The sequence below is a fragment of the Rhea americana genome, unplaced genomic scaffold (assembly GCF_003343005.1).
Source record: "Rhea americana isolate MKP2758 unplaced genomic scaffold, rheAme1 scaffold_208, whole genome shotgun sequence".
Classification (NCBI taxonomy): Eukaryota; Metazoa; Chordata; class Aves; order Rheiformes; family Rheidae; genus Rhea; species Rhea americana.
The window spans coordinates 558,366-581,300 of record NW_028186239.1 but is presented as its reverse complement, the minus strand read 5'-3'; the positions used below and the strand labels follow the sequence as shown (position 1 = coordinate 581,300).

The 22,935-nt window shown below is 40.2% G+C and overlaps 1 protein-coding gene across 1 annotated transcript in view; it reads left to right on the top strand.

Annotated features, from left to right (window-relative positions):
• TYR (tyrosinase) overlaps positions 1–22,935 on the top strand; it is a 55,977-nt gene that overhangs the window by 13,871 nt on the left and 19,171 nt on the right. The window contains exon 3 of the mRNA XM_085304374.1: positions 7,956–8,103. Coding sequence (XP_085160500.1) covers positions 7,956–8,103 — 148 coding nt within the window. The remainder of the gene's footprint in view (positions 1–7,955; positions 8,104–22,935) is intronic.

Below are 22,935 nucleotides of genomic sequence, written 5' to 3'. Positions count from 1 at the left end.
ATACAATCTACTAGCCATACAGTGGCAGCTGTGAAGCAGTATATGTTATCTCAGGCATAGCACTGCATGGCTTTTGGAAGTATCTAGTTAGCTCAGAGGAGGGACAAAGCAAATCCATGCCTTTTTATCAGACTGCATAGGTGTGGCATCCCTGGCAGGCACTGAAGGCCTTTTACAGCACCCGTAGGATCCCTCCTACGTGATTCTGAAAGGGAAGAAAATAGACTGAACTGCTCTTTTTCTCCAGGCGGTGAAGAAGACCCTTTGCAAGTCTGAGGATTCATGTTGAGGGAGGCTGAAAGGTTGGGCTACAGTAGGAAAGTTGAGACAATGGATGTCCCCTCCTTGAAAGCTCTGTAGAGATGAAACCAAATAAACCCTAGTATTGTAGTCCTCTTTCTTCCAGGGAGAATCCTGTTAAACAAGTGACCATGTTTGCTTGTAGTCCAACTCCCAGTGCAATTCCCAGGTCCCAGCCTGTTGCCTAACTCCTGTAGCCAAGCTAGAGAAGATCCATCATGCTTAAGAGCTAGTGTGTAAGACAGTGAAGATCAAAAGAATCCAGAACCACCGCAGGATCACATACCTTCATGAAAATAATTCCCACCTTTTTCTCCTAGCCTTGTATTACTTGTAAAACTCAAGGAGCTGGCTCCTGGGAGCAGACATCTCTGATTATTCCRTGGAAGACATTTTTGTCCCATTCTCCTGAAAATGATTCTTGAAAACTCCAAAAGACTAGACTATTCCTTTGCAGCACAACTATCATTCCCCTATTCTGTGCTTCTACAGGGAAATCTTTTTCCAGCTGTTGCTCAATATGGTTACTCTTTTGCTAATTTTTGTGCTATCTCTTTTCATAAGAGAGTGAATCCTATAAAAAACTTAAACTATTCCTTTCCTTCTGCCTATATGTGTTTTGAATGACTTCCTTATCCTAAGTGCAGTGTACAAAACATAAGACACTAAGTGTCTTCATAATGGCTTTGTAGTGTGAAGACTCTTCTTACCTCAATATACCACAAAGCTTTTTAGCCTTAAAAGTCATCATTTTCATTAACATAAATTCTTCTCAACATACTGTCCTGACCCTTCTACATGTTCTCAATTCATTAATCATTTTCTTGCACTAGTGATTAACTTTAATACAGCTAGCTTGCCATACTAAATAAATACTGACAAGGGGAATGATCAGGACAAAGACTGTAAATTGTCCAAAATCTGCTGACCTGACACAACATCACCTTCAATGTTTTTTCCGTTTTCCCCCCTTTCCCTTACATTAAAATAGAAAATGAGCAGTAATTATGAAATACAGAGAGTTTCAGAACAATAGACAGAATTTGTCCATCAAATGCAATGACTTTCTTCATGTGTGCAGAAGAAATTGCATAGRGTGCTGTATACTACAAGCCTTTTGAATATTTTGAGAGATTTTCTACTGTAGTATGAAGCTCATCACTTAACTTCTCACAGTTTCYCAGGTCCAAATTCCCCTTTAAAATGGAAGTTTTTAAAAAAGTAATTTTGAGGTTTTTTGTTGGGGAAAAACAGTGTGCAATGAGCACTRATAATCATGTGGTTAAAGAGGTCATTTATGTTTCTGAAGGAAATTGGATCAAGATGGATTCATCTCAGAAAATATAGGACACAAGCTTCCAGAAGACGGTGACCATGATGTTACCTTTCTCTCCGTAAGAACATTTTGTTACAATCAGTGATCACTGGAGTGGAAGCTGATATAGTTCTATGATAAGGGACTTTTTTGGTGATGAGTCTGTTTGAATGCAAGCCAGATSTAGTTCAGTAGGCATTTATCTACATTAGTGTAGAGATGGACCTTATCCCACAGGGCGAAGTGCCATTCTGAGACAGCTTTTTAATTTCTTTCTTTGAGAATACTTGATTTTTAACCTGAATAATTTCAACAATCAACTTGACACCACAGGTTCATAAAAATTAGTATCAGTTCCAGTAACAAGAAAGTGAACTTCAATATGAAGCCAAGAGTACACAGCTAAAGTTAGAAAAGATGGTGGGAACTTCTTAAGCCAGCTTTACTGCCAAGGAAAATTGATCTTGTTAGCTCCTCTCTTACTAATGGTCTAGCTAGTTTTTTTGTTGTGTACAGGTGCCAAACTTAAATTGGCAGCTTGCATTTACTATGCCACGGACCACTTCTRTGTGATGGCATTCTCACAAACCTGCTAACACTCCTACATTTCCTAACATTTGCATCCTTTTCTAAGTAAAAAGCATATCAATCCTTCTTTACTTGTTTACACAAATTTGTGCCAATAAATATAAAGTCAAATTCTAATCTCTTTTAGATCCAAAGTAAACCCGAAGCTATTCCATTGACTTTAGTGGTGTCGCTCTAGATTTACAAAAGATGACTAGAAATGAGCCCATGACTCTAATGGAATGACTCCTGATTTATATCCATGTTAGATTTACTCCCCACCTACTGTTCTGTAAAGAAAAACAGCTGTGGTCATTTAGAAGAATGGAACAGAAGATGAGAGTGGACTMTTCCAATCCTAGGCATGTTATTGTGGACGTCTGTGCAAAATTATATGCTAAGATCAGAAATGAACTAACCGKCTGTAGGTGAAATTGTTGAGTTTCTTCTTTGTACAGTACAGTTTTGATGTGTCACCTTTAATGCTACCTCCTAAGAATAAGAGATGGCTGAAAAGCTTAGAATTTCCATTTTTTGTGGGAGAATTCCACATTTGAAATTAGTCTATTCACRGTAACTTCAAACAAAAATCAGTGCCTTCTAATCAGCGCCTCCTAAGTTTTGCACAAAGTGACAAAGGAGCATTTTATTTTTTATTTCTCAAAATGTATATTACTTTCATTATTCATGAATTAACTCATGACAAATGGTATCAAGTCGAGTCATGTCATAGCATTCCACTGTCTTTCACAATTATGTATCGGCACTGCTGTTCTGTCATGAAATAATGGAATAAAAAAATCAAATACTTCAAAATTTAATTTCATTTTAATAGGATATTTTCCTCTTTTTTCTGAAATGAGAGATTTTTCTGGAAAACTTTTTTCAGTATTTTCACTGTGATCTATATAGCTCATGAAAAATGGTTTCTCAAAATGAAGTTTTCCAACAGAAAACTTCTAATTAAAAAAGTTTTAGCCTACAGCCAACATTYCTAATGCAGTTCAGAATTTCAGCCTCTGGGTAAATTTATGATGCACACAGAGAAAATGTTGGCAAGTCCCAGAGGGTCATTACCAAAGAACCAGAAAGACTATTCAGTCCAGACCAGTGTGTATAAGCATCATTTTAAGAAAAAATGGATGGTGACATAGTCTAAATTAGATAATCATAAACTTCCATTTATTACAGCCTCCTAGGCCAAATTCTGCAGCTCTTGCAGCTGCTTCACTGTAGCAAGATTACAGTAATAACTGGAGAAAATATGTAAGATTTAACCCTGAAAAGTTTCCTAGAAGATTGCCAAGGGCAAAAAAACTCCACCAGCATAAGCCAGAAGAACATTACTAACTTCAAAGACCTGCCTGTGAGGATATGGCTTTAAAAATATTATCTTTTCTCCTCCTTTCTATTTTAAAGTAGATGCATCTGACTTGCACTTTTCTATAATATGGAATGCTTATTAAAGAAAAATCATTTCTACAGAGACCGAGAGTAAGTATGACAGTCAGATGGACTTAGACATTCAACATGCAAAGCACAATTTGGCCTTGCCGGTCCAGACCACATGCCTAGAAAGTCATGCAAAACTAAATTTTATCTTATAAGAAAAACAACTATGCAGCTAGAAAAGCCTGCAAAGCTGTTATAAATAGGTTATAATAAATAGGTTAACATAATAATGTTATAATAATAAGCATGGACATTAAGCARTCCACTAAAATGATCAGAGGAGGGAGGCTTATTGGAATTGTTCCTCCTTTACTGCAGCACCAAACACCGAAAACACTCTCTGAGCTCTGCATCTCCTCTGGGATCAGATCAACACTTGCTACCCTTTATTCACTGACAAATGAGAAATGGAGAAAAACACTACTCATTTCTAATGCATACAGTTCTGTGCCCAGCTCGTTGTACATGGACTTCTCTTGCCTCTGTTGCTAGACTGCAATTATAAAATATAATTAAATACTCTTTATTAAAAGATATACACCTGACCCAACTGCATGTTTAATGAGAACCACCTATGAATCGTCCTAAAAAGTGTCAGGCAGCTTTAATTGTGGATGGTATCATTAGCTTCTCCTGTAGTAAAGGTTGGGCTAGATCCTTTTGTGATTTAATTTGCCCTGGCTCCAGCAAAGCTAGTTCAGCTTTGCTGAATTCCTTTCATTGATTTATAGTGCTATCAGCATGAGTAGGATCAGGTTTATGATGCCTTAAAAATATGATTTGTCTCTCATTGAAATCATTGGCAAAACTTTCATTCGCYTCCATGATGTAAGATCTATGCCCTAATGACTGTCTCTAGTACACTGTAATCAAATGAAGGTTTAAAAGGATGTCTGAATGATACAGTTTCCTGTGCTGGCCAGATGATTCAACAGCTCACTGCCATCAGGGACAGTCCTGCTGCTCTGTGCTATCATCTCCATCCTCCAGTCAGTCACTCTCCCCCTTTTTTTGGTACCAGTTCTGGGGCTCATCTTATTATTTCACAAGATAACGTACCTCAGCAGCCTGGAGAAGAAGAAAAAAAAATCTATTTTCTGCCAGATTAGAGAGTTAAATCAGCTCACAGAAAGCCTGACAAGAGCAGCATTTAATACAAAGGAGAGCAACAGCGCAGAGCAAGCCAGGAGAAGGAAGTGGAGCTTCCCCTTTCTAGAGGCAAGGAGTTGTTACTTCAGCTCACCAGCTGAAAATCTTGTAGATCTGGAGCCTTACATTTGCAGGAGAAGGGAATTCACCACAGCCACCTCAGCAAAATTTCCCATGCTGAAAAAAAAAAAATCTGTCCCTCTCATGTTCTCTTTAATTGGCTTTATCCCATCTCATAGAGTGACACCCTGAATAAGTGATTGTTCTGCCTTTTAGGAAGAGAGAAATTCTCTTCTGAGAGAAAAGAATTCGGACAAAACCAGAATAAGGCCCAGGCTAATAAAATAAAGTAATATTGCATTATGGTTTTATCCCTGCTAGCTTTACTACTGATATAGAGCTTCTATAGCAAGAAACTATATATTAGATCTTCATACGTATTTAGCATGTGCTTAAACATGTTCTCACCTTTGTCACTGATTAAATGCCTCCCAATTAATTGGTGAGAGGGGGATGGGAGTGCCAATGCTGTTCCTATTACAGAGCTTTTGATCATTGAAATTACTCATGGGCAGATGTTCCATAAAAAGTTGCCCAGAGCCAAAAGAAGTGCTCTGAATATCCCTTCTAAATTATTAGATCAAGTGTTTACAGCACAGTAAGAAATCTTAAGCAGCATTCCAAATCTGATGTAAAAAATCTAGCTTTTAGCCTAGATTATACAAAGTTCTATCCTCCCTTCATCATACTGATACTTCAGCTGAATATAAGTGAAATAATTAGATTATAATGAAATACAATTAAATATTTTTCAGCTAATATTCACAGGGATTTTATGGTAGGGGGTCTTTCTATATAGCTGATTCCAAGAATCACCAGYTGTGGCCATCGACAAAGAAGACCAAAATTGCTACAATCAGTTCCTGTGAGTTATTGCCTGATTGTCAATGCACATCATTCTATACAGTACATTTGGAAATACTTTATTTTGCTGTTTCCTCTGAGTGACAGCTTGATAATATAACATTCACCATCAGGAAAGTTTCTGTGGGCAAGATTTTTGCTGTGAGATCTTCAGCCATKGCTATTTATGTCACCAGGCAGCATCTTCGACAATCCTGCTCCTTATCTGATCCAAACCTTCAACTATCTGTAGGCATCAACGTGCTTCTCTTTCTCCCCTAAATCAAGACTCACACCCCCAGAAGTCTTACAATTTTCATTACAAGCCAACGCTATTTGCTCCAGCTCTCCTGATGCTCTATTTTCTTCTCTAGCTTCCCTTGAATACCTCAAAAACCTTTATCATAATATTACAATTRGAAATATGGGTAGTTACTATGATATATTGCTTCCTAGGTGCCACAGCTATGGTATGATCCCCTTTATAATTAGCATCTTTTTATGACAGAAGTTTTCCCCTCCTTTGAAGAGGTTAATAGACAGGAAAAAGCTTGATGTTAGAATATAAAAGCACAAAGAGATTAAATRATTTCATCCAGCAGATCAGATTCACAGTGGGGTCTAAAACTCATATTTTCAAGTTGACAGAGTATGACTGTACTCATAAGGTATCTGTGATCAGGTTTCAATTAATACTTAATGAAGCCCAGGAGGAGAAAACCTGAACAGCAAAACAATTTGAACTGTGAATATGATTTCCTCATTATATATATTTCTTTTGGGGAAGAAGGGATAATTTTGGACCAGTCCTAGTTTTGTCCTGGGAATTAAACACCGGGAACTAAACAAACATCAATGGCTGGCTGGCACATGTCAGGCTTCATCCAAAAGAATCCATCTTGCAAAGTCAGAAATTGCCCTCTGACATGAGACACAGCATGAAACAGTTGGACTGTTGTGAGATTTGCTTAAAAAACATACTGCTGGTCCAGATTAAAATACTACTTCTTGGTCCAAATAAGTAAATAAAACAGGTGTTCAAAGTGTGTGAGACTTTTCTCAAAGAGAAGAGCTAAGATCTCTCTTTTCACTGCCTTACAATCTTGACAAACTGCAACCATTTTGGGAAAGCACTAAGGATCAGAACAGTTTTAATAGTCCTTTTTATTTAATTATAATTTGTAAATATGTTTTAATGTCTATTCACTATGTTTCCCCACCCTACAGCTTACAGAAATACTGAGAAACAGACTGCTTTAAGAACCAAATCAATATGTCAAGAGACGTGATAGAGTCTAGGTTAAACAGCAGGTCTAACATCAGTTTCAAAAATGGGTGGACAACATACACTTCTGCTTTTATTCTCCTGGACATTCCCAGAGAAGCCTTGGACAAGATSGAGTTGATTTTTGTTTGGAATCCTGGCAAGTAGGGAGGAAGCTTTGCTGTGAGGAAGCTGAGAAGGGCAACCCACATCAGAGCTGAGGTGTGAGCAGGCTACCAAGACAGAAGCTGATGGAGAAACTCCCAGTATTTCCCATTTTGGGTTGGTCTGTGTGGCCTTCTCTCAAAGCCTGCATTCAAAGTAATCTTGAAAATAATGTTAATCCACAGATTTTCATGCTGCAAGGATCATCCAATCAACTATTTACCAATTACTTTTGTAAGACTAAAAYTTATACTCTGGTGCCTCCTATCAGTGAAAGAATATGTTCTGTAAAGACAAACAATATTAAACGATATTAAAGATGATCATTGTTTGAGTATATGATGAGGTACAATAGCCTGTTTTATCCTAAGAACCGGTAAGTATAGAGATCAAAAAGTGAAAACCAAGTGAGTAAATTTACTCAATGTGAATAAATGTATATGCATAAATGTCTTCAGAGATTAAGTTGCCTTCTAAAAGCTAGACACAATGGACAAAGAAATTTAACAATATAAAGCAATGAAGTAGTACATTTGCTGACATGCTGCATTAGCTACATGGAAGGAGTTTTAATTTAGCTTATTCTGATTTCATCTTTGCTATACCTTTGAATTTTTTTWAAAAAATTTAAATATTTAACATTTTTAAACATTTAAAAACAAAGGAGTTTTTAAAACTTTTTTACATGTTTTCCTCAGCTCTTGTCTTAGCAGTTGAACATGAATGAAGAGAAAGTAAACACTTTGATCGTGAGTTTTACTGGAAAAAGAGTTGAGTTTTACTGGAAAAAGAATTATACACATTGTCATATCAGCGTATGATTTCCCTTTCAACATACAGGCTTTGCTGATCCACGCACTGCAATATCGAACATATCTCAGAGCGGTTTGCATAATGCGCTTCACATCTATATGAATGGCTCCATGTCCCAAGTACAAGGCTCTGCAAACGATCCTGTCTTTGTACTGCACCATGCCTTTGTTGATAGGTGAGTTTCATTCTTCTTGGTAAACCTGATTTGTTTTCTGTTTTTACAGAGTATTTTTCACCTATATATCAAAATTGCAAATACTGTACATGCCAAGACACACAGAGTATTTTCAAACATGTAGAATTGAGCTCTGCTGCTGCTTGAGAGCAAGTGTGTTATAACTTTCCTAACCTGCCTGAATGTTCACTGGATTAAATGTCATTTGAAAAATTGACAAAAGCATGTAACCTTTATTACCAAGGTAAAAATTATCTTTTGATGATGTCATAGTGATTAATATATATGGAAGTGTATGTCAAGGAGTTTGGACCAAAAGTGTGTGACTCATTTTAACAAAACTATAATCAGCTGGAGTAATTCCTTTACATTCCAAATGTCAATGCTGTTTTAATTTCTCTTCCATAAGGAAAATTCTAGTGTGCTATCCATAAACAAAGAAGTAAAAATTCGTATATCAGTGTGACAAACAAAATTGTGACTCTCTCTTGCTGGAATAAAAGACTACAGCTGTGCAGATGGAGAGGAAAGCAAACAGAGGGATGTCATGTTTATTAATAAGAAAGAGTAGGGGAGTGCAGTTCTGCAAAAAGAGAAGGAAATTGTTATGCTAAGGCATAGAACTGCATCCCAAGATTTAATAGTGGTCTTAAAATTTTCTATATACCTCTATAATATATGTGAATGGCTACAACAATTTACTATGTATGCAAAACTGTGAAGACTAAAGAGCAATAAAGAAGAAAGTTAGCTAAAAGACTGCAAAATCATACATACAACACTTCAAAGTTATGTTGAAATTCACTAGATTTTTCTAAGCCAGTTGCTGCCCAAACAGTTTTGAACACTAATAATAAAAAGGAACAGTTTCTTGTCTGGTGCTTTTAYGCTTCACCTTTACCCTGTCTGCAGACCTGGGAAGGCAGCAGCAGACTTTTCAGTTTAAAAGACATAATTCAATTTCAGTAAACAAAAGTAAGTCAAACCAACACCAGTCCAGGATCTAGCCCTAGGAAAGTAGAGGTTTTTTGTTTTGAGGGTTTTTTTTTTTTGTAAATAAAAATATTCAACTCTTTCAAAAATTGGTGCCATTCCCTCTCAGAAAGATTCCTGTATGTCTGAAAGATTGATCTGTTCAAATCTTCCTTTTCGACTCATCCTGCTCTTTTATCAAGTCACTCAGTTGACTATCTATGTTAGAAAATTGGGTGCCTTGAGCTTTGGAGAAATTCATATCCAGGAAAGAACTATCTCCCAACAAAAACTTGGTTGATTCTTTCATACATTTGTATGTCTGGAAACCTACTGAGTGAGACCTAGCTTGCATACAGCAAGGAGCTTATTCAGAYGGAAAAGAAAATGGTTTCTTTACTTAGTTGTTGAGGCATGCAGAACAGTAGGGATGCAGAYTACATCCTGAAGACATCATCTTGCAATGATGTTCTTTAATCTCAAGCAGTTCACASTAAAACATTCATAAAGAAGATAGTAGTAGGTATGAAAGACAAGCTGGGTCTTTTTATCCTCGGTTTATATATTCAATGAGCCTAATAGTTGTGTTCTTCATACTTTGCCCATCTAAAAACAGGGCATCAATCTAAGCAGGTCACCTAGCATCAGTGTGATGGTTCCTTTGAAAGATGACCCATCTATCTTTTGTTCCTATTGCTGTATGGTATAATTAGTCTTTGGAGGTGTCAATTTTGGAGCTCTTCTCTGTGAATAGCTTTTTTCAGAACATTTTAAAAGTCAAACAATGTATCTTGGCTGCAGTTTAGCATATCCACCTTTTGACTGCTTAGCAGGATGGACACACAAGGGTTTCAAGTGTGGTTACTTATTTCAAGTTTGGCACCTGGAAATTAACTTTCCAGTGTCTAGGTTATAAAAAACTGGATCGTTTGAACATTTAGAGAAAAGGAACACTGAAGGAAAAGCATTATGCTTTGTAATATCAAAACGATACTCTTTTCCTTAGATATTCACACTTGTATAAGACCTACGCATCTCTTAACTCCCACTCAGTGCAGGGTTTAAGTAGTACCTTGGTCTTCATGCTGACCCCTCCCACAGAGAAATTTCAGTTGCAGTTGTTATGAGCCTCTGGAAATACTTTTCATAACTGTAATTGTTATCCATTTAGAAGGCACAACTATCTGCAACAGATAATGTTATTATATTCTACTGATATAGAGGAAACAAATCACTGCACAGGCACTGTGCGGACAGTGCAGAAAGCCATGATGCAGCCTCATCCCATCTGTGGCAGAATTTTACCAGGGATTTGCAGCTGCTGTGTATATGGGCCTTAGCACACATGGATGTAAAAACTGATAATAATGCTGCCTTTTGTATAAGTGACAGAAGTGCATTAGCATGATTAGGGTTACTTAGCAGCCTTATCCATGACAGATTAATCATGCTTTTAGTTATAATTAATAAGTAGGTGACTGATAGGTAAGTACAGTACATTTAAAAAAACTGTTCCTCTCCTACATAGACTTTAAATCTGAAGGGCTGAGGAGTTCTTTTCTGAGAGGCAAGCAAGCATACAAAGAACAGAGGATARCGGGAGAAACAGTCTTACTGCAGAAGAAACTTTTTTATTTTTTTAATCTATACTAACTCTTCTGGTTTGGACACAGCACTTTTGAACTGAATGCTTACCACTGCATTGGTACACTGACGTACTTTAACTAACTAACTGTTCTGCCTACTAGCCTATCCTCTCCAGGCCTTGGTGAGGACAGCAGTGCTGTAAGGCAGGAGTTTGTTGGCAAGGGGTGGAAAAGGATTAGAGACAGGCAACTGCAGGTCTGCCAGGTCTTGCAAAGGCAGTGAACAGCTCTGTGTCAGACARTCAAGAGTGGTTCAGTGCTTTGAGCATCTGTGCAGGACTTAGGAGAGGGATTCCTCACTCCACTGTGAATTTCTTGTGTGAAACTGAGCATGTAGTTTGCTTTCCAAAACTCACGTCTCCTGGAGGTGTATTTCCCTCCCGTTGATTTAAACAAGAAAGAGAGACCTAAAGACTTTTGAGGAGCTGTTGATCKGAGCTTCAGCTAACCCATCTGCAAAGTGGGTGATACTAAATGCCTACGCAACAGGGATGCTGTCAGGGTAAATGCATTAACGACTGTGAAATGCTCAGTTACGACCATAATAGGAGTGATAGAAGTAAGGCAATAGATCATTGGAACTGATTTTATGTAGAAACATATGGTACAGAGGAGGATAAACAAGTGTATATGGAATTTGCTGACAGGTGTGAGCCAAACGCTAGGAGTTATCTTCCAAATGGAGCAACAGTCAGCTCCCATCTGCTGCTCACCCCAGCATTACCTACCAGGCCTGATGCACAGGAAAAGGAAAGGGTGGATGGGACAGAGGAGAATCTGAGAAGATCTTTCAGGTGGAGAGCAAAGCATTTACTCACCAAAACTCTCCTTTTCTCAGGCTATTCCCTTCCAGTAGGGCAGAAGTATCAGGGTACCCAGGCAGGGTTGTTTCCCTGGCAGGATTTCGCTTCCAGATAGGATTGCTTTCCTTTGATAAATCAGGTTCCTCACCTCATGTTTGCTAGCTAGCAGATCAAGAGATTAAACCCCAGTGCTGCAAAGCAGGTGACTACCCTGAAAATTATTAATTGTTAATTGACCGGCTTTAAAAAAACACACAGATTCAACAAAATATATATTCAGCAAAAAAGAAAGCTTTTTTAGCTCCATGAAGCATTTCTCTTAATTGCAAATTTCTTGCCATTCAGATATGCTCTACAGTCAGCACAAGGGAATAACAAGGGAGGAGTCAGCCCACTCAAGCTGGAAGGAGCAGCTGCAAAAGCAAGAGCCTACAGTCACAGTAGAGCTCACTAGGGTGTTTTCTGAGCTCTGAAAAGGATTTATTTCTTCTGTGCTGACTCTTCCAGTTCCTCCTTCCCCATTACCRCATAGGATCTTCAGCTGACTCTCCCTGCACCTCCGTCTTTTGTTTCTCCCATCTTTCTTCTCACTTGTTCTGTACTTTTTCTCTCCGTTCAGCTTTTCTTTTGCATCCCACCCAACACTTCTCCTCACAAACAGCAAGAATAACTAAATAGCAAGCAGGAAAATATATTGCTGTTACTTGTTGTTAGAGATCTCCATACTACTTTATGCTTCTTTAGCAGCTAGTACAACAGGGCACCAATGCTAATCTAGTTTCTGTGSTCTGCAGTAGTGGACAGGGTTTATTATAATAGTATGGATGACTTTCAGAGGCACTGATTTTGGTACAAATAATTTACTAATGGTTTTCTAGAAATGCACAGTGTGATACAGACTTTCATTCTCTTTCCACATAACATCTCTAAGATTCAGTCTTGTTAGATGATTTTTGTTCATCTAGAATGGTTTTTCAGGTTGTGAAAGTGATACACCTTTTTCTCCAGCCTTAATGAACATGCAGTTCAAAATTTTGCTGCAAACGTGTTATATTAGCTGAGTGCTCTGACTTGGTATTCCCCTCTGTTTGTACCCTTCTACCATTTGTTTGCTCTTTGTCATATCAGACTTGAGCTGCTGGTCTTCACTTTCAAGGCACTTCTCTGCCCATTCCGAAATCATTCCATATTTATTGCTATGGAATTCGCTCACCCCATCAACAAGTTTATAGTGTCAATCTCTGTCTTACATCAACATCTTACAGCATTCAGACAAGTCTCTCTGTGCTCCTCCTGGTTAGGAACTGCTCACCCTAGACATCCACAATTCTTATCTTAGTCGTGATGCCTGCAGAAAAGCTGGGGTGTTGGTAAGCTAAAACCTCCGCTCTGTAGGCTACCCAGTACTGCCCCACCGCACTGTTTCCTTGTACTCATCCCGCCTGTCTGTATCCATCTATTGTTTTTTGTCTCATGTATAAATTATAACTTCTTTGATRAAAGGACTGTCCAAGTGTTTTGGTCTGTGCAGCTCCTGGCATAATTACTCTTACCATCAGACTAAGACTCAAAGGTGCTAAACCAGTGCGAGCACCAGGAAAGAGCCACTACTTCTTTTGCAATTCARTGAAGTGGCAATAACGAGAGACACCCAGACAGCCCTGTGTTGATCTGGGTTCAGTAGTGACTCCTTCACTTACTGCCACACAGGACTAATTTCTTGCCCTAAGGAAACAAAAGCCTTCAGGTGTTTGTATATGCATGCAAACCTGTGCACACRTGCAGACTGCACCAAAAGCAGTCCAAATCAAGCATAATATCATGCAGGGAGTGGAAACACTGTCCCCTGCAGCCACTCTAACACTTCCAAACGGATGCAGAGGAAACTCTCCTAGATATCAGCCTCAGAGCCCCACGAAAATGCCACTAATTCTACTTGATCGAGACAAGTGTCTCTGGGCTGTTCTGCAACATCAGCTGCAGCAGAATCTTCTGCAGGATGCTGCAATAACTCATCCTGCTTCAGTGGCAGGCTGGAGCGGGGAGCATTAGGAAATGCTAGACTCCAGCTTACCCCAGACTCTAACAATGAAATGTTACTTATCACATTGATTACCAATGAAGTGTTAAATTGAAAAGTATGTATGSAGCAATCGGTTTAAAAATAGATCAGAAAACAAAAACTACACACCCAGATTTGCATGCCAGCAACACCCCATCTACTAACTTAACAGAATGGACATTTTCAGTCCTTGTGGAAATAATACACTCACTCTCTTGCCAGTTCTTTCATTTCCCCCAAAAAAAAAAAAAAAAAAAAAAAAGTCAACATTGCATCAAGAAGTGATTTTGTGGGAAAATATTCTAACAAGAAGAAATTTGATTTTCACTCACAGGAGATGTCAAAATAAAAGCCTCTTATTTTTACTGTGTTTTTGAAACAGAACATTTTCATTTTCTCTTAAATGTCATCTCAGGTTTTTAAAACCAAAAAATGGCACAAGAAAAAGCAAGTTGTTCTCTTGTTTTGAAATGTTGACAGGAAACAAGAACTTTTTTTAGCAGTTCAAAACTATTTGCTTCAAGAATTTGGAAYATTTTGAGTGAAATCGTTCAAAAAGGATCATTAGAAATTCTTGTAAGGCAACACTGGTTTTCCAGACTTGTTTAATACATGAAATAAGAGTCATTCCCTTCCTTGAACTGTCTCCAGTTGGAGACAACACAGACAAAGCATGAGGCAAAGGAAGTATTATCCCCATTTGGTATTTGGAAAATATAGGCACACAGAAACAAGTGACTTAAGCACAGCTAGCATGGAGGTTGTAATGCAATAGCATTGCCATTAATAATAAAGCAGTGTAAAAATGGAGAAGTCACTACATAAATCACAGAGTGTGATTAATTTTCCCTCTTGATATGGGCACAGCAAGGCTCATTGCTTTTTTGAGGTATGTTTGCAAAAAAATGATGACCCAGGCTAAAAGTCATATTTTTCTGGAACTGAATGAACAGTGGCTTGGAGCCATATCAAAACTGTTAGATAAAGGCAGGTCAAGAGGATGCATTAGCAATATACTTCCTCCCACAGTAACATAAACCCACAGTCTTACCACATCATGTCAGCTTAGAGTCTTACTTACACCATATCCTTCCAAGTGCCTGCGTAAGTGCAGTCAATGAGGTGAAGTCCTTTCCATAATTGTCCCTGTCAGGAGGGAGAAACACAGTTAAGATCTCTGCGCTGTGAAAAAGTATGAACATCACTGGGATAACCTACTACAATTTTTAAAAGTCCAGCCCCTGGGAAGTGTTGCTGACCTAAGAATATGCCATGCTGCTTCCAGAACTGGGTTGAGATGACAGTATGTAGCCGGACAGCCCCTAATGCTCCCATATACTACCTTACCCCATAAGTTTTTGCATTTCCTAATATATTCTTTGATATCTAGCAGCTGGGTGAAATCTTGTGGAAGCTGTGACAGTCATTTTGCACTCAGGATAAAAGTCCATATCTTTTATGTTGCCCTTTGGAATGAAAAATCTGGAAGATAAAGTGCCACTGCCCGCAAAGGGGGGTCTGTTCTCACAGTGGGGCAGAAACGTGAGTGTTGGGTTGGGAGGCATCAGTGAGGGCTGCATGGTGTTAGTGGGACTGCAGGCATATACTGAATGTGTGCAAGACCAGTAGAGGGAAAAAAGAAAAAACACTTCAGAAGTAGACAGAGGAGGCAACAGGAAGCCGAGGACAGTTGGAGAAGCACGTAAATATGAGCATTGTGGGGTATTTGCATAATATGCCAAGAAGCCCCAATAAGATGTTATGCCTGTAGGACTATGAATAGTGGAGAGCTCTGCTTAGGAGATTACACTGGTTCGCAGAGAGAAGTGCTGTGCTAATGCAGGGGGCAACCTTGTACCTTGGAAACACAGCAAGACAGCATGAGCATGGAGCTGTTTACCTGTTAACACTGCCTTTTAACACGTTAACTACCTGCAAACATGTAGGCCTGCATCAGAGAGGCAGCTTTCCCTCTAAGGAAACACAGAGCCAGCCTTGGCTAAGCTTTATTCTTGGGCTACACAGTGCAGACCTGTACTTTTGATCTCCACATATAGTCAGGAAAGGCAGACTAATGACTAGCTCAACCATAAACACATCTGCTGAAACACCTATTTGTGTTTTGATCAGACGAATCCATCCCAAATATATATATATATATATATACACACATATATATATGCTCAATACCTAACACAAAGGGTTGACCTAAACTCAAGTTTCCAAAGGTTATTATAATACAAACACTCACAATATACATAATGCTTATGGTGCCTGCTTGTGTGTGTAAAACTGAGGCTGGGAAAGTTATTTCCCCATCTTCAAAGCCCTCAGGGAAATTAATTGCTTTTCTTGCAAAGTCTCCCGGGTGGCAGTTGCTTGTTAGACTTTTTCTCCCTGCCTGGCATGTATTACAGAGCCCACGTTGAGAAGAGAGCTCTGACAAGTACGCCCGATGTACTTCCCACCAGTGGGCTCTGCAGCATGGGAATGTGCTGGCCAGTGGGGAAACCCAGCTCTTGCTCTTCTCAGATGAGTAACAAAATTGYTTCTGCACTGGCTGCTGTTGTGTTAGGATCCACCAAATCACAGAATCCAGCACTGTTTTACAAGGCAGAATATCAGAGAAGGGAAACTAGTCTCAAGCAATTTCATTTTAGGGTAGGCTGGAAGAGACATTGGTCACAAGCTTTACTGGTACCCACAGGCTCCTACCCCAAGTATGAGATAGACAGCAGATCAGCAGTGAAGAAGTGGGAAACTCRAGCACAGAATATTTTAGAAATTATAGCAGAGAAGGATTTGTTTTAATTTTGCTTTCCTTTGGGGATGTCTACAAATTTCTTTGCAGGAGGACACAAACTTGCTCATTCTCATGTAGCCCTCATGTAGCTGCACTCAGCGGGCACTGAACCGGAGCTGATAACCATCCCCTCTTCACCTCTTAGGCTTAGTATCATGTTCACCAGAGCTACTTAGCTTGTTTGAAGGAGCTGACTCACTCAAAGTGGGCTCAGTATGTGGGTAGAGCGAGTTCTCATCTACTGCAAAATACCACATAAATATATCCATAGAAAACAGAGTGTAAGTGGGAAGGTTGGGGTTGCTGAGAAACACAGCTCCCCAGTATCTCTCCTTTAATATCCTTGTGTCTGGGGCTGAAATGCAGACTGTACGCTGAKAAACTGAAGCTGGGCTATTACATCTGCTATTACACCTGTTTWGGTAAGGAAGTTAGGGTTCCTGCTACGGCAATTCCCAAGCACCCAAAGGGACTCGGAGAATCACACCTCAGGTCTCTCTAACCCATAGCATGTCCCCACTGGTGGCCAGGAACAGATGGATAGGGAAGAAATACAGGTTTACAGCAACCCTCCTCCTGCTTTGCCCATCTGATAGGCAAGGCCAAGCCTGTTTCGTGCACTTAAAGTTGCAGATGCATCTTAACTAACCCACACTCCTTTAGGTAAGCACATTGGCAATCCACAGATAGTCTGTACAGAATCAGAGGCAGAAGGAAACAGAGACAAGAAACAGTCTGCAGAGGTAAACTTTCTTGGTATTAATTATACATATATAAAACCTATAGTGCTGTAGATCCACCTTGTTTCAGGGGAATGGGTAAAGGAAGGTTAAACAGACATCTTGTGGAATATATGCATAATACAATAGTTGGCAATCTCGCCTGCCATGTCGTTATTCAGGCTAGATGTTCGTAATGGACAATTCTGCTATTAAAATCAATAAAATAGGAGCTTCAATTCAAATAGTTTGATTTAAAGAGCATGTTTCACATCACTGTTATGGCAAGATTTTAGTTCACTGAATGTAGTTATAAGATGGATTGCTTTGCACACTACTACTTGTTATGCAAGTGATTAGTGGTTTTTAAAAGGAAAGGTTACTTTGCCCAGAAAATGGGCAAGAGCAATATTGTTAGTCTTCATTTATTCTTATAATGCTAGAGAAGGAGAAAGCTCTCTCTGTGACACAGCGATCAAGACAAACTCTAATGCAGACAGCCAGTATAGCACTGAATTTCCTTCCTGCAGCACTTCTGCAATAATAGCTGCCATAATTGTTCAAATTGTAAAAAATCACAAGAAAACATGGTACTTTTCTCACCCACGTGTAGGTGCCTTCTATTCATCAAAAGAAATTATCCCTTTGCAGCCRTAGATGTGATTTATATATTACATGCCCTTGTGAACCTCAACAATGACAATCTCTCAGTCTCAAAAGAAATGAGTTACAGAGCACAGGAGTGGGCTTGATAGAGTCAGTCCAGCTATCTCCAYGGCAGTCCATTTTAATCTGCTTGTTATCTTTCCCTTCAGGAAAAACTAGTTATTWAACTTTGGAGCAATTGGCATTTGTACTATCTCTTACTTCAAGTGATGTTTTTCTGCTAGCGGCAAACTGTGGTAATGACAAACCTGAGAAAGTTAACGCAGGAAACACACTCCAGCAAATGTTAACTCTCTTTTTCATGCAACACATCATTGCATTTGTAGTTCCTTAYTTACAAAGGACAGAGGCACACCTCATATACACCTTGATTTTTACAGTATCAGAGAACATCAGGGACATAAATCTGAATAAGAAATTAATACTTAAAGCCAAAAATTGCCTTGCTTTGACAGTAAGTGGTGAAATAACACACATTATGACAGCTATTTTAAGGAACTATAATCCTTCTCCTGCATGGAGCTAGAGGCACTGCTGACTTTCACTGGTATAAAGCTGAGCCTAACTCAACTAAGAAAAGTGATAGAGTTTAGATCAGATATCTGACTGAATCTCAGCCCACCTAAGCCTGACCTTAAGTCACCCTTTTTTCTAGGAAAGGTGTAGAATAAGCTTCAGCAGCAGATGGCTTACTCTATCAATAACTGGATTACAATWAGGCAACCACCTAGTCCCACTTTAGACTACATTCATATTTTCTGCACAAATTCCTAGACAACTTACAATGCTGAGCTCCTGCCATTAGTGCAGTGAGGGATGTGCTTATCTATTCCCTCCTTCTCCAGTAAGAATAAAGTTCTTTACATTGTAATTCATCAGCAACCGATCAAATATGGGCTGGACTCAGTACTTATTAGTTCAACCCACACCATTTCCTGAAAAGGGAGAGGAGGAGGATCTTTCAGTCGGATTCATTGACTGGAATACTGAGTTAGAARGCTGCCCAGTATGTTAGGATTTGTTGGACAGCAGCCATGCCCCAGACTTACTTACCTGCTGTGGGATCAAAGCCCCAAGCAGCCATATGGGTTTCCTGGGAAAAGTTAGGTATTTTGGAATATGACTCCTGGGAGTCAGCACAGTAAATGGGGAAGAGAAGTTGGGCATTCAGCAGCTCTCTCTGCAAGAGGAACAGCACTTATTCCTACTTTGCTAGCAGCTATGTTTCTCTTCTGGACTCGGGTATCTAAGCAGCTTTTTCTCACAGCAGAGGTTGGAGGAGCTGCAACCTGTTTTATTGTAAAAGTAAACCAGTTAGAGCACTACATTATTGGAGCAGTGACTGGAACGTGCATTGCCTTCTGCACCCATGTGGGCATGCTGAGTACCAGGGAGAGACTCAACCACATATTCTCCAGCTGGCTATGGTTACTTCAATTTTTGACATAAAGAGAAACAATTTCAGCTATAACGGCTGAAGATCCTTTCTCTTCTCCTAATCCAAGAGGGATGTTGAGGGCATTTTACAGATAAGGGGGGAACTGTTCTAAATTACATTACTAAAGGGAAGATATCTCATATCCCAGGTGATCACAGTAACCTTGAAGCTTTCAATAGAGTCAGACTGAGCAAAGGAAGAAGCATTGGTTGTCTCTTAGATAGGATTGGTCATGCTGSATTATGCCTGTATTCTCTCCCTCCTTTTGTTTCCTTTATCTGTTTCTCTCCAAGCTCCCAGTTTGTGGCCTGCCACAAATGAGAACAAAAGAGGTGGAAGGAAGTGCAGATGCTTGCGGTGGGATGGTGAAGCAGGCCAGTGCCGAGATCCTCAGATGCCACATGGCTCTCCAGTTCTGTGACACTTTCATAGGGAGTTTAAAGATGTCAGTATGGTACACATTATTATGACACATCCAGAGGACTGCCCTTCGGGAAGCAGCCTGCAGCCAATGTCAGTCTGGTTAGATAAGCAAGGTCCTTCATGTTGCCTGTGCATTGCCCCTCACTATTGCAGGTGGTCTAGTTCACTCTGGTCAACGGAAGCAAATCATTTTCTTATTTAAGAAGGTGGAGTAAAGATGAACAATATGCCAGGCCAGACTTTCACTGAAAAGGAGTATTCATATTCGGGTTCCTCCACCTCTGCTGCTCATCCATACTCCTTCATTAGTGGAGCTGAGCTTTTAATCACATAAACTAACAAAGTAGTATAGCTTATATTTGAAAGGAAACCCTCACTAAACTGAGCACTGGACTTCTTTGGCTCTTTCCACACTGGTCAATAAGGAGGCTTTTGTATAACCTTTGGGGACATGATACCTGACTGCTAGCAGTGAAGCACACCCAKCATGGGCTGAGCAGTCCTTGATCCCCTTTGACATTACAGCTCACCAAGACCAAGACATGCGAGTTCTGGACGAACGTTCAGCCAAAATTGTCCTTGCCCAGGATATCAACACATATAGAAGAACAGAATGAGAAATATTCAGGTAGGAAGGGACCTGAACTTGATAGGAGAGCCAAATTGTCCCAGGAAATACTTAGATCAGATCCCAGAATCACAGTGGCCAGTTGCAGAGAAACTTGTAAGCAAGTGCCCTGTGTGTGAGTGGAGCCGACAAGGTTATGATCAGTTCTTAGCTGCTATATATAACCAAAACTGGTGAGTCCTTTACTCACCTTTTTTCTGAGTCCAGAAAGACCATCACAGCCAGGTATCTTTTTGGAGCATGCAATGGTGTTACCCACAGCCAGAGTAAATGACACACAAATGTAGAATAGCGAGTAAGTGTGATATTTATTCACAAATAGCATATTTGTGATGATATTGGACCTCCTTGTTACCTTGCTATTCCAGCCTGTCTTTTTTCTATGTTTTCWGTCTTTCTCTCCACTCAGCCTGTCCAATACCCTCCCTGTCCTAATTTGCCGTAACACCAAAATCTTGGTATTGTGGTGGGAGCAAGATGAAGCATAGACCCACAAGAGCTGTCTCACTCTCAGGCTCTTGTTCCCAGTTTCTCAGGGCACACTGGAAACAGTGTTCTCACCAGTCTCGGCTGGCTCAGGACGGTCTCATCACTCTCCGGGTGCAGGCATGGACAGCTCACTCACAGTCTCCMCATCACACACCCAGCTAGCCCTGATCTCTGTCACACACCCATCCCCGCCTGGTGTCTGTGTATACTCATGTCAAAGCCAAGTTCACTTTGCAAGGAATGTCATACAGCCTGGTTGCTCCCACTGTAGGGAAAATATCTTGGAGATAGAGCTTATCCTGGCTGGCACTCTTCAACAGGCTGATCAAAGTGGAGAAGGGACAAGTTTGGCATGGACTTTCAGGCGAACAGCCAGAGCTGCTGTCACTGATATTGTCATCTTACCTTGTGGTGGAAGGAGCTGTGAGGAAGGCTGCAATAGCTCAGCGGTCTAGGTCAGGCATGATGCAATTCCCCCTTCTTTCTTCTTGTGCTCTGCAGTGGTGCTGGAGGATAATGATGAAAGTCAAACAGGGCACCACATGAAGGGTAGCAGAGCAGGGTCACACAGTGYAAGTGATGCAGAGGTATCAGGGACTTGTACTGGAGTGGCTGGAGAGTTACTGCAGGGGTTCATGGGAGAGGCGCTGTGCCCAAGGTTGCCCCACACATGCTGTAGCATGGAAGTGGCTGGAAAAGTCTAGAAGTTCCCCAACAGCCAGTACCAGGACACAGAGCAAGCATTGTAACCCTGGGCAGTYCCCAGGACTGATTCAATAGCAGAGGAGACATGGCTGTGGAGATCTTGGCTGGGTTTTTCATAATTGAGAGCAATGTCTTAATTTTTAATGAGACATTGCATTGTGACCAGCACAATTTGTTTGCAATGAGTCTGAGAGTCCCCACAGTGTACTTAGCCACTTAAAAAAAAAAAAAAAAAAGGACTGCAATATAACCGCATACATTGGCAAACAGTACAGTGCCTTGACTTTACAACCTCAGCATTCAGTTCTTCCAGGTCAGAAACATCAGTGTTTCTCCCAAATGCTTGGAATGGGAATTACCTGAGGTGACTTTGTAATATTAGGTGACCAGTGCCAACTTTTAAAGTGATGATAACTATGCCATAGTCCTTGGACTGGCGCTTCAGCCCTCCTCACATTGTTTCCATTCTCCTCTCTTTCCAAATGCAAATATATCTCACTTGTCAGATTTCTTTTACAGAGGYGTGTCACATATTGTGATATTGGAATAAATGGTATAAATGAGTTCTAAGGAATATTGTTCTGCCTTCTTTCTACCATCGTATGCCTGACCTAGCCTCACTTTCACACTGTAAATCTGAAATGAATGTCTGTATGTCAAATCTGGTGCAAGTAGCGACATAGGTACATATTTGAATGTGATAAAGTGATATAATCTAGCAGCTGAACTGTTACTACTGCATGTGTGCATGCTTGGCAGAGGCATGGATTTATCAGGCTCGAGCTAACCAGAAGCAAAGGGCACAGTTTCACCATTCCTTTAAGTCAGCATAACCTTGTACATCACCATCAAAAGAAACGGCCCTGCTCTGCTCTTGCTGCTGCCTGGTGATGCTCACTTCTGCGCCTCCCTTGTGTTGGACTGGCTTTAATGCAACAACATAATGAATCAGGTCTGGGCTTTTATTTGACCTCAGCTATCCCAGAACAAATAAAAAGAAATGAGGTGGTTTGTTTCTAAAACAAAATGGTTACTCAACTCTTTATGACTGTACAAACACAACAAAAATGACAACAAGAAGGTAGAAGAAAGCAAGGCTGCATCATCTGTAGCAATATAGACATAAAGTTATCATGAACCTTCAGCATAAGGAGGAGACTGAAGTCCTTGTCCCACTGGGGACACAAGCAGCATCACACACAGAATCAGTAAGGTTGGAAGGGGCCTCTGGAGATCAGCTARTCCAACCTCCCTGCTCAAGCAGGGTCACCTAGAGCATGTGAGACAGGGTTGTGTCCAGGCGGGCCTTGAAGATCTCCAGAGAAGGAGACTCCACAACCTCTCTGGGCAACCTGGTCCAGTGCTCCATCACTCTCACAGGGAAGAAATTCCCCCTCACGGTCAGGCGGAACTGCCTGTGATTCAATTTCTGCCCATTGCCTCTTGTCCTGTCACACGGGACAACTGAAAAGAGTTTG